Source organism: Ranitomeya imitator, chromosome 5, assembly GCF_032444005.1.
Source record: "Ranitomeya imitator isolate aRanImi1 chromosome 5, aRanImi1.pri, whole genome shotgun sequence".
In the NCBI taxonomy this organism is placed as follows: domain Eukaryota; kingdom Metazoa; phylum Chordata; class Amphibia; order Anura; family Dendrobatidae; genus Ranitomeya; species Ranitomeya imitator.
Window position 1 is genome coordinate 278,545,015 of NC_091286.1, and position 13,606 is coordinate 278,558,620.

Sequence of the window (13,606 nt, forward strand, 5' to 3'; positions counted from 1 at the left end):
ATGCTGGCAGATATCATGGTGCAGAAATGTGATACCTAACTAGGTATGTGCAATGGTTTTTTGCAGTATTAAGTGTCCAGATTCTGCATCATATATATATATATAATGATGCAGATGGAGTCACAGTGGGCTCTGCTATACATCATTTTTGTTCTTAAAGGCCTATAGAGGCGAGCAGTAACATGTAGTAGACTACGTCATGTTGTCTGCCTCTAGTAGGCATATACGGCCAAAAATAATATATGACTGAGCACACTGTGACTCCATCTGCATCATTATAGTTAACGGCCCCTTCAACGCATACACCCAAATCCCGTTTTGCTGAGGTTTGGAAGTAAACACCGAAGGAGTCATATCGAAAGTAGGGTCCAGCACGACGTGAACCCTGCTTTAGTCCTTTTATTGAACCAAGTGTCAAACAGTATATATATATATATATATATATATATATATATAATAAATAAAGCTGAATGTGTGTATGTGTGTATGTGTGTATGTCCGGGATTGCCATCTGCACCGTCGCAGCTACAGCCACAAAATTTTGCACAGTCACACGTCTAGACCCCGAGAGCGTCATAGGCTATGTTGTAAGGCGAAATTTTAACCCCGCGCGTTCCAATTCACCAAACAATTTTGCCCCTATCTACATAATGGGGAAAAAAGTGAAAGGAAAAGTGTAGGAGGCGTCGAAGCTACAGCCACAAAATTTTGCACAGTCACACGTCTGGACCCTGAGAGCGTCATAGGCTATGTTGTAAGGCGAAATTTTAACCCCGCGCGTTCCAATTCACCAAACAATTTTGCCCCTATCTACATAATGGGGAAAAAAGTGAAAGGAAAAGTGTTGGAGGCGTCGCAGCTACAGCCACAAAATTTTGCACAGTCACACGTCTGGACCCCGAGAGCGTCATAGGCTATGTTGTGAAGTGAAATTTTAACCCCGCGCTTTCCAATTCAACAAACAATTTTGCCCCTATCTACATAATGGGAAAAAATGAAAGGAAAAGTGTAGGAGGCAAATTGACAGCTGCCAGATGTGAACAAGGGGGACTTAAAGAATGAGAGCGATGGCACAAAAGAGTATATACCGTACAGTTGCTAAGGTGGGGCCCCGACATGGGATACTCACCACACACGGGGATATGAACACACACAAAATGCGCCACACACTACCATGTGCTTGAACACATATTACCCTCAGCACACATTTCACCACAAATACACCAACCTCGCCACATAAAAGTTGAAACACAAAAGTCGCCACTCAAAACTCGCCATGCGCAGAACTTGCCACATGCAAAAACTAGGCTCTTGCAAAACTCGCCACAATTGCAAAACTCACCTCGTGGAAAACTCGCCACATGCAAAACTTGCACACGCGGAAAAATTGCCACATGCACAAAAGTTGCAACACATGCAAAAGTTGCCTCACACAAAACTTGCACATACTCAAAAGGCACCACACATAAAACTCGCCACGCGCAAAACTCGCCATGCACAAAACTTGCTGCACACAACTTGCTACACTAACCTGTCACATGCAACTCGACACACAAAAAGTTGCTACACGCATGTTGCCACACAAAACTCATCTCACAAAAGTCGCTACATGCATGTCGCCACACGCAACTCAACACACACAACTTGACAAACGAAACTCGCCCTAAAACACACACAAGTCTGGTATTATCCTTCAAAAATAAAAATCTGATTAATAAGCAGACAAACTACAACAATTGTACCATATAGGAAATACGGCAGCTGTCAGTCACATGACCTGTCTATTATGTGTATGTGTGAGCTAATATATACTGCCAGGGGAAGGGCTTCCTGTTGGCTGGGGATTTATCAGGCTGCCAATTTAGCTTACAAATACTGAGGTAAAATACTGAGCAAATAATGTGTGAACGAGGTCTAATACAGGAGGAGATGACACACAGGTATATACTATATACAGGGGAGATGACACACAGATATATACTTTATACAGGAGAGATGACACACAGGTATATACTATATAGAGGAGGAGATGACATACAGGTACATATATATACAGGAGGAGATGACATACAGGTATATACTATATACAGGAGGAGATGACATGCAGGTATATGCTATATATAGAAGATGACATGCAGGTATATACTATATACAGGAGGAGATGACACACAGATATATACTATATACAGGGGAGATTACACACAGGTATATACTATATACAGGAGGAGATGACATACAGGTATATACTATATATAGAAGGAGATGACATTCAGGTATATACTATAAATAGGGGAGATGACACACAGCAGGTATATACTATATACAGGGGAGATGACATACAGGTATATACTATATACAGGAGATCACATACAGATGTATACTATATATAAGGGAGATGACAAACATGTATATACTGAGGTAATGAGGTGAAAATGAGAGGTGTGAGGTGAAAATGAAAAGGTGTGAGTGCAAAATGAGAGGAGTGAGGAAAAATAGTGGAGTGATCAGAAAATGACAGATGTGAGGTTGAAATGACAAGTGTTAGGGGGGAATGAGAGGAGTGAGGGAGAAAATGAGAGATGTGAGGGGGAAAATGAGAGGCGTGATGGGAAAATAAGAGAAGTGAGGTGCTATAACTAACCACAGATATTTACTATGCCCAGGCAACGCCGGGCTCTTCAGCTAGTATATATATATATACACAGTTGGTACAGAAAGTATTCAGACCCCTTTACATTTTTCACTCTTTGCTTTATTGCGGTCATTTGGTAAATTCAAAAAAGTTCATTTTTTTTTCTCATTAATGTACACTCTGCACCCTATCTTGACTGAAAAAAAACAGAAATGTAGAAATTTTTGTAAATGTAATAAAAAAATGAAAAATAGAGATATCTCCATTATGCAGTGAAATATTACAATATTACAATATTCAGCCAGTACATTAAATGTTTAAAAACAGTCAATGATTTACCTGTGGTAAATACTTCAACCATTTCAGAAAAAGGTCCAGGTCCCACAGAAGTGTATGCTTGTACCTATAACACCACAACATTATCAATATTTTTAATACTCCAATATTTGTTATTTTTGCACAACTGTTATACAATCATTGTCAAAAGTGTTGGCACCCTTGAAATTGTTCCAGAAAGTGAAATATTTCTCCCAGAAAATTATTGCAATTGCACATTTTGTTATACACTGATTTATTTCCTTTGTGTGTATTGGAGCAACACACAGGAACAGATTAAAAAATGCAAATTGGACATAATTTCATATAAAACCCCCCAAAAAGGCAGGACAAAATTGTTGACGACTTTCTATAATTGTCAGTAAGCAACTTTGTTTCAAGTATGTGATGCTCACTCAAACTCTCCTGTGGCAAGTGGAAATAAATAACACAGCACTCTGGAATAATACTGCTGGTGGTGCTCAAGTCAGGTGTTCAACCCATACAATTAGGAAAAAAAATTACTTGGCACTCAGTATTTGAAAAAAAATGTATTCCTTCCTTATTGTACATCCAGACCAATTAAATTAAATTAAACGTTTTCGGTCCGTCATGGGACCTTCATCAGAATTTCCTTATTGGAGGAAACTGGATGTCATATGAAATTATGAGAATAAAGGTGGCTGTATGCGGTCTGGTGACGGTAATGCCAACTGGACCTGGTGGGGCTATTCACATAACAGGAGAGGAACAGCGCTACTTGAATATGCAAAGGACTTGCGACAGGAATGGCACTGAGTGCCTCGTAAGTCATATGGCAAGCCCGCCCTTCAGTAGGGACGCCCAGGAGGGGGAAAGCTAATGTGACACTGTGGGGCTGTGACGTGGTAAGAGATAAACATCACTCTAGCACTGGGGTTTTACTGGCAGGAGCACAGCTGCATTAGCAGAGCTCCTGCTTGTAAAATTAGTTAACACCTTCAGATGGATTTACAGCGTGAGACGAGACTGATCATCGGAAGGTTTGGGATATTGTTGTTTTTTTATTTTACCTTTTTTACAGAGTGAGGGTCTTCAGGTGGATTACCAGTATAATAAACTATTCCAACAACCTGTGTATTTATTTCATTAAAAGACTTTGTAATAATGTGCGTTTTTTAACCATTTCATACTATAGGATTAATAATGGATAGGTGTCATAATTGACGCCTCTCCATTATTAATCTGGCTTAATGTCACCTTACAATAGCAAGGTGATATTAACCCTTCATTACCCCATATCCCACCGCTACACGGGAATGGGAAGAGAGTGGCCAAGTGCCAGAATAGGCGCATCTTCCAGATGTGCCTATTCTGGGGTGGCTGGGGGCAGATGTTTTTAGCCAGGGGGGGGCAATAACCATGGACGCTCTCCAGGCTATTACTATCTGCCCTCAGTTACTGGCTTTACCATTCTAGCAGAGAAAATTGCGTGGGAGCCCACGCCAATTTCTTCCACGATTTAACCCTTTAAATTAATAGCTAGAGCGCCCAAATTTTGCACATACACGCTACTAACATTTGTAGTGTGGAATATGCAAAAAAAAAAGGGATATGAGATGGTTTACTGTATGTAAACCATGTCTCATATCATGTTGGGTTTGGAAAGGAGATAGCAAAAGCCGGCAATTTAATTACCGGCTTTTAAGCTATCTAGCGCTGTATGATATATTAATATATATACAGTATATGCCATGCGCAAAATACGCTGACACACCCTGCCTACGGATGAGATACGGACCACTATTTTTGGGACTTTTCTGCGTATTACGGTCGTAAATTACAGACCGTATTTTTATATGCTGAGTGTGAGGCCGGCCTCAGCCTGTAAAAGCAGACAAATAATAAAAGTATAAACGATTTAAGATCTGGTCTGAAAATCCAAGAGGAATTAATTTAAAAGGACCTTTCACCAGTTTGAGTATGTTAAAGTGGCCACATCATGAAATAAAGGCTGCATAGCTGAGCAAAACATAGTTTTTATTTTTTAATTTCTCCTCTCTTTTGCTGAGCTATTAGCTTAAGTTTAGGTTATAATTTATGTTATAGTTCTGCTCGGTGTAATCAAAGATTTGTCTCTTGGAAAATGTACTTTTTCCCTTGCTTGAGTTAGACAAATCATAAGCAAGCAGCAATGTACAGAAGAAAAGAACATGTCCTCCTCTCTGATCTCTTCAGCTACTGTGAAGAGATACATCGGAGAAGAGTTTTGTATTATTACAAACCCTTTCAAATCCCATCTCACAATGCTGTCAGCTTTGACCCTCCTATCACACTAACTGCCATGAAATGAGAGCTGGAATAATTTGTACTGATACATAACTCAGCTCTGCTGCATCTCTACACAATTTACTGGACTGAAAAAGGACTAAAAATCATTTAAAAATATTGCTGAAAAAAAGAGAATTAGCAGCCATACTTGCAATACCATGTCCAGGGCCGTATTTAGAGTTTATGCTGCCCTAGGCACTTTTAGTGCTGCCCCCCCTTTGGTGAGTATGACACTATCGGCAGTGACTTTTGGCAAAAATAGCTGATGTGAAAGTAGCCTTTTGCAGCAGATCCGGCAGTTTTTCCGCATCTGCTGCGTAACGGATCACTTACGGCAACACTGTGTTTGGCCTCATTCATTCCCTATGGGATTTGCGGACATTTGTGGCACTTGCTGTTGTGATCCGGCAAATGAGGTACCATACCTCCCAACTTTTGAAGGAGGTGAAAGAGGGCTAAAGTTTGCGTCGTGCTATGCGTGGCGCAGCAAATTTTAGGCCACGCCTCTGACCACACCCATTTCACAACTAGTCACACCCATATCCATGTCCTAACCATACTCATTTAGCACTGCTGATCATACTGTTTCATAAGCAATAGTTATAAACAAAAAAAAGGATGGCCACACAGTGCTTCATACTGTATAATGGCCACACATCATGCTCCATAGTGTATAATGGCCACACATGATGCTCCATACTGTATAATGGCCACACATGATGCTCCATGCTATATAATGGCCCCACGTGATGCTCAATACTGTATAATGGCCCCACATGATGCTTAATACTGTGTAATGGCCCCACATGATGCTCCATACTGTATAATGGCCACACATGATGCTCCATACTGTATAATGGCCACACAGTGCTCCATACTTTACAATGGCCCCACATAATGCTCAATACTGTACAATGGCCCCACATGATGCTCCATACTGTATAATCGCCCCACATGATGCTCAAAACTGCATAATGGTCCCACATGATACTCCAGACTCTATAATATCCACACATGATACTCCATACTGTATAATGGCCACACAGTGCTCCATACTTTACAATGGCCCCACATAATGCTCAATACTGTACAATGGCCCCACATGATGCTCCATACTGTATAATCGCCCCACATGATGCTCAATACTGTATAATGGCCCCACATGATACTCAATAATGTATGATAGCCACACATGATGCTCCATACTGTATAATGGCCACACATGATGCTCCATACTGTATAATGGCCCCACATGATGCTCAATACTGTACGATAGCCACACATGATGCTCCATACTGTATAATGGCCACACATGATGCTCCATACTGCATAATGACCCCACATGATGCTCAATATTGTATAATGGCCCCACATGATGCTCCATACTGTATAATGGCCACACATGATACTCCATACTGTATAATGTGAGAACAGGAGAACAAGGAGCATACAAAGATAATATATAAACATTGTCTTTATTAGTACAAACATTAAAAATAACAATCAGTAATGTGTCATAGTATAAATATTCCAATCAATCACAGAAGGGGAACTGCCGCCCCTATAACACCCAAATAATAGTAAATAAGGGAAGGGAACAAGCACCATGTGCAATGTAAAGATGGTGAGCCTATGTAGGAACGATATGTCAAACAGACCAGCCATGTACGCTGGACCGAGAGGAAAGTAATAAGTTATCTGTTGTGAATTCCGCTCTTGGGCTCCCTCCGGTGGTTGTAAGTGGCACTTTTGTGAGTTCTGCTCTTGGGCTCCCTCTTGTGGTTTCTAGTGGTATGGCTGCTCCTTGGACTTAGCTGTCATCAGCTGCCTCCACTTATCGTCTCTTCTGCTCGGCTATTTAAGTCTGGCTCTATCTTCAGCCAGTGCCACTTGTAAATGGTTCCTGGTTGGATTCACATCTCTTTGGAGTTCCCTGTTATCCTGACCAGTTCAGCTAAGCTAAGTTTTTGCTTGCCCTTTTCTGTCCATAGATTGTGGACTTATCCATTCTGTGCTTTCTATGTTTGTCCAGCTTATCAGTGTGAATTAATTCTGTCTTGCTGCAAGCTCCGGGAGGCAGATTTGCCCTCCACACCTTTAGTCAGGTGTGGAGATTTTTTGTAAACTCTGCGTGGATTTTTGTAGTGTTTTATACTGACCGCACAGTTTTCCATCCTGTCCTATCTATTTAGTTAGACTGGCCTCCTGTGCTCATCCTGGTTTCATTCTGTGTATGTCTTTTCTCTCTCCACTCACAGTCATTATTTGTGGGGGGCTAATCTATTCTTTGGGGATTTTCTCTGAGGCAAGATAGCTTTCCTGCTTCTATCTTTAGGAGTAGTTAGCTCTTAGGCTGTGACGAGATACCTAGGGAGAGTTAGGAGCATTCCACGGCTACTTCTAGTGTTGTGTTGAGCTTAGGGACTGCGGTCAGTACAGTTACCACTTCCTTCAGAGCTCGTTCCATGTTGCTCCTAGACCACCGTATCATAACAGTTATCTAGGATATAACATCAAATGTTAAAGGTAGGCTTACCAAAAAGGAGGGGTGCAGAGGAGAAGCACAGCCAGAGAGGAGACCCCATACTGTATAATGGCCACACATGATGATCAATACTGTATAATGGCCACATATGATGCTCCATACTGTATAATGGCCCACCCCCCATAGCTCATCTCCCCCCTCCCATCCTGTATGCATGGCTCATCTCCCCCCTCCCATCCTGTATGCATGGCTCATCTCCCCCCTTGTATGCATGGCTCATCTCCACCCCTCTTGTATGCATAGCTCATCTCCTCCCATCCTGTATGCATGGCTCATCTCCCCCCTTTGTATGCATGGCTCATCTCCCCCCTTGTATGCATGGCTCATCTCCACCCCACTTGTATGCATAGCTCATCTCCTCCCATCCTGTATGCATGGCTCATCTCCCCCCTTTGTATGCATGGCTCATCTCCCCACTTTGTATGCATGGCTCATCTCCCCCCTTTGTATGCATGGCTCATCTCCACCCCTCTTGTATGCATGGCTCATCTCTGTTGTGAATTCTGTGGTCAAGCTCCCTCCTGTGGTCATGAGTGGTACTTCGGCTGGTTCTGTGTTATGAAAGGCAATTCAGTACCACAATGGACATAGCGGTCAGAGCACATACAGTGATCTGACAATAACCCAAAATCATAGAACGAGCTCTGAGACGTGGGAACTCTGCAGACCGCAATCCCTAATCCTCTCCAAACAGCACTAGAGGCAGCCATGGATTGCGCCTAACTCTGCCTATGCAACTCGGCACAGCCTGAGAAACTAACTAGCCTGAAGATAGAAAATAAGCCTACCTTGCCTCAGAGAAATACCCCAAAGGAAAAGGCAGCCCCCCACATATAATGACTGTGAGTTAAGATGAAAAGACAAACGTAGAGATGAAATAGATTCAGCAAAGTGAGGCCCGACTTTCTTAACAGATCGAGGATAGAAAAGGTAACTTTGCGGTCTACACAAAACCCTAAAGAAAACCACGCAAAGGGGGCAAAAAGACCCTCCGTACCGAACTAACGGCACGGAGGTACACCCTTTGTGTCCCAGAGCTTCCAGCAACAAATTAGACAAGCTGGACAAAAAAATAGCAAACAAATAGCAAAGAAGAACGTAGCTATGCAGAGCAGCAGGCCACAGGAATGATCCAGGGAAAAGCAAGTCCAACACTGGAACATTGACAGGAAGCCAGGATCAAAGCATTAGGTGGAGTTAAGTAGAGAAGCACCTAACGACCTCACCAGATCACCTGAGGGAGGAAACTCAGAAGCCGCAGTACCACTTCCCTCCACCAACAGAAGCTCACAGAGAGAATCAGCCGAAGTACCACTTGTGACCACAGGAGGGAGCTCTGCCACAGAATACACAACAGTACCCCCCCCTTGAGGAGGGGTCACCGAACCCTCACCAGAGCCCCCAGGCCGACCAGGATGAGCCACATGAAAGGCACGAACAAGATCGGGAGCATGGACATCAGAGGCAAAAACCCAGGAATTATCTTCCTGAGCATAACCCTTCCATTTAACCAGATACTGGAGTTTCCGTCTAGAAACACGGGAATCCAAAATCTTCTCCACAATATACTCCAATTCCCCCTCCACCAAAACCGGGGCAGGAGGATCAACAGATGGAACCATAGGTGCCACGTATCTCCGCAACAATGACCTATGGAATACGTTATGTATGGAAAAAGAATCTGGAAGGGTCAGACGAAAAGACACAGGATTAAGAACCTCAGAAATCCTATACGGACCAATGAAACGAGGTTTAAACTTAGGAGAGGAAACCTTCATAGGAATATGACGAGAAGATAACCAAACCAGATCCCCAACACGAAGTCGGGGACCCACACGGCGTCTGCGATTAGCGAAACGTTGAGCCTTCTCCTGGGACAAGGTCAAATTGTCCACTACATGAGTCCAAATCTGCTGCAACCTGTCCACCACAGTATCCACACCAGGACAGTCCGAAGACTCAACCTGTCCTGAAGAGAAACGAGGATGGAACCCAGAATTGCAGAAAAATGGCGAAACCAAGGTAGCCGAGCTGGCCCGATTATTAAGGGCGAACTCAGCCAAAGGCAAAAAGGACACCCAGTCATCCTGATGGGCAGAAACAAAGCATCTCAGATATGTTTCCAAGGTCTGATTGGTTCGTTCGGTCTGGCCATTAGTCTGAGGATGGAAAGCCGAGGAAAAAGGCAAGTCAATGCCCATCCTACCACAAAAGGCTCGCCAAAACCTTGAAACAAACTGGGAACCTCTGTCAGAAACGATATTCTCTGGAATGCTATGTAAACGAACCACATGCTGGAAGAACAATGGCACCAAATCAGAGGAGGAAGACAATTTAGACAAGGGTACCAGATGGACCATCTTAGAAAAGCGATCACAGACCACCCAAATGACTGACATCTTTTGATAAACGGGAAGATCAGAAATAAAATCCATAGAGATATGTGTCCAAGGCCTCTTCGGGACCGGCAAGGGCAAAAGCAACCCACTGGCACGAGAACAGCAGGGCTTAGCCCGAGCACAAATCCCACAGGACTGCACAAAAACACGCACATCCCGCGACAGAGACGGCCACCAAAAGGATCTAGCCACCAACTCTCTGGTACCAAAGATTCCAGGATGACCAGCCAACACCGAACAATGAACCTCAGAGATAACTTTATTGGTCCACCTATCAGGGACAAACAGTCTCTCCGCTGGACAGCGATCAGGTTTATTAGCCTGAAATTTTTGCAGCACCCGCCGCAAATCAGGGGAGATGGCAGACACAATTACTCCTTCCTTGAGGATACCCGCCGGCTCAGACAAACCCGGAGAGTCGGGCACAAAACTCCTAGACAGAGCATCCGCCTTCACATTTTTAGAGCCCGGAAGGTACGAAATCACAAAGTCAAAACGGGCAAAAAACAGCGACCAACGAGCCTGTCTAGGATTCAACCGCTTAGCAGACTCAAGATAAGTCAAGTTCTTATGATCAGTCAATACCACCACACGATGCTTAGCTCCTTCAAGCCAATGACGCCACTCCTCGAATGCCCACTTCATGGCCAGCAACTCTCGGTTGCCCACATCATAATTTCGCTCAGCAGGCGAAAACTTCCTGGAAAAAAAAGCGCATGGTTTCATCACTGAGCAATCAGAACCTCTCTGCGACAAAACAGCCCCTGCTCCAATCTCAGAAGCATCAACCTCGACCTGGAACGGGAGCGAAACATCTGGCTGGCACAACACAGGGGCAAAAGAAAAACGACGCTTCAAGTCTTGAAAAGCTTCCACAGCAGCAGAAGACCAATTGACCAAATCAGCACCCTTCTTGGTCAAATCGGTCAATGGTTTGGCAATACTAGAAAAATTGCAGATGAAGCGACGATAAAAATTAGCAAAGCCCAGGAACTTTTGCAGACTTTTCAGAGATGTCGGCTGAGTCCAATCATGGATGGCTTGGACCTTAACAGGATCCATCTCGATAGTAGAAGGGGAAAAGATGAACCCCAAAAATGAAACCTTCTGCACACCAAAGAGACACTTTGATCCCTTCACAAACAAAGAATTAGCACGCAGGACCTGAAAAACTGTTCTGATCTGCTTAACATGAGACTCCCAATCATCCGAGAAGATCAAAATGTCATCCAAGTACACAATCAGGAATTTATCCAGGTACTCTCTGAAGATGTCATGCATAAAGGACTGAAACACTGATGGAGCATTGGCAAGTCCGAATGGCATCACTAGATACTCAAAATGACCCTCGGGCGTATTAAATGCAGTTTTCCATTCATCTCCTCGCCTGATTCGCACCAGATTATACGCACCACGAAGATCTATCTTGGTGAACCAACTAGCCCCCTTAATCCGAGCAAACAAATCAGATAACAATGGCAAGGGGTACTGAAATTTAACCGTGATCTTATTTAGAAGGCGGTAATCTATACAAGGTCTCAGCGAACCATCCTTCTTGGCTACAAAAAAGAACCCTGCTCCTAATGGTGACGATAACGGGCAAATATGCCCATTCTCCAGGGATTCCTTCACATAACTGCGCATAGCGGCGTGCTCAGGCACGAATAAATTAAACAGTCGACCTTTTGGGAATTTACTACCAGGAATCAAATTGATAGCACAATCACAATCCCTATGCGGAGGTAGGGCATCTGACTTGGGCTCATCAAATACATCCCGGTAATCAGACAAGTACTCTGGAACCTCAGAAGGGGTGGATGACGAAATTGACAGAAATGGAACATCACCATGTACCCCCTGACAACCCCAGCTGGACACCAACTTGGATTTCCAATCTAATACTGGATTATGGGCTTGTAGCCATGGCAACCCCAACACGACCACATCATGCAGATTATGCAACACCAGAAAGCGAATAACCTCCTGATGTGCAGGAGCCATGCACATGGTGAGCTGGGTCCATTATTGAGGCTTATTCTTGGCCAAAGGCGTGGCATCAATTCCTCTCAATGGAATAGGACACTGCAAGGGCTCTAAGAGAAACCCACAACGCTTAGCATACTCCAAGTCCATCAAATTCAGGGCAGCGCCTGAATCCACAAATGCCATGACAGAATATGATGACAAAGAGCAGATCAAGGTAACGGACAGAAGAAATTTTGACTGTACCGTACCAATGGTGGCAGACCTAGCGAACCGCTTAGTGCGCTTAGGACAATCAGAGATAGCATGAGTGGAATCACCACAGTAGAAACACAGCCCATTCAGACGTCTGTGTTCTTGCCGTTTAACTCTGGTCAAAGTCCTATCGCACTGCATAGGCTCAGGTTTAAGCTCAGGTAATATCGCCAAATGGTGCACAGATTTACGCTCACGCAAGCGTCGACCGATCTCAATGGCCAAAGACATAGACTCATTCAAACCAGCAGGCATAGGAAATCCCACCATGACATCCTTAAGGGCTTCAGAGATACCCTTTCTGAACATAGCTGCCAGCGCAGATTCATTCCATTGAGTGAGCACGGACCACTTTCTAAATTTCTGACAATATACCTCTATCTCATCCTGACCCTGACAAAGAGCCAGCAAATTTTTCTCTGCCTGATCCACTGAATTAGGTTCATCGTACAGGAATCCGAGCGCCAGGAAAAACGCATCGATATTACTCAATGCAGGATCTCCTGGCGCAAGAGAAAATGCCCAGTCCTGAGGGTCGCCGCGCAAAAAAGAAATAACAATCAAAACCTGTTGAACTGGATCACCAGAGGAGCGAGGTTTCAAGGCCAGAAATAATTTACAATTATTTTTGAAACTCAGAAACTTAGTTCTATCTCCAAAAAACAAATCAGGAATAGGAATTCTTGGTTCCAACATAGCTTTCTGATCAATAGTGTCTTGAATCTTTTGTACTCTTGCCGAGAGCTGATCCACAAATGAAGACAGACTTCTAATGTCCATCGCTACACCTGTGTACTGAACCACCCAAATGTCTAGGGGAAAAAAAAGGCAAAACACAGTGCAAAGAAAAAAAAATGGTCTCAGAACTTCTTTTTTCCCTCTATTGAGAATCATTAGTACTTTTGGCTTCCTGTACTGTTATGAAAGGCAATTCAGTACTACAATGGACATAGCGGTCAGAGCACATACAGTGATCTGACAATAACCCAAAATCATAGAACGAGCTCTGAGACGTGGGAACTCTGCAGACCGCAATCCCTAATCCTCTCCAAACAACACTAGAGGCAGCCGTGGAATGCGCCTAACTCTGCCTATGCAACTCGGCACAGCCTGAGAAACTAACTAGCCTGAAGATAGAAAATAAGCCTACCTTGCCTCAGAGAAATA

The 13,606-nt window shown here is 43.6% G+C and overlaps 1 protein-coding gene across 7 annotated transcripts in view; it reads right to left on the reverse strand.

Moving 5' to 3' along the window:
- Window positions 1-13,606, reverse strand: part of ROS1 (ROS proto-oncogene 1, receptor tyrosine kinase) — a 416,131-nt gene that overhangs the window by 238,788 nt on the left and 163,737 nt on the right. For all 7 annotated transcript variants that reach the window (XM_069726197.1, XM_069726196.1, XM_069726195.1 and 4 more), the window contains one exon: window positions 2,972-3,035. In XM_069726197.1, the coding sequence (XP_069582298.1) occupies window positions 2,972-3,035 (64 nt within the window). The remainder of the gene's footprint in view (window positions 1-2,971; window positions 3,036-13,606) is intronic.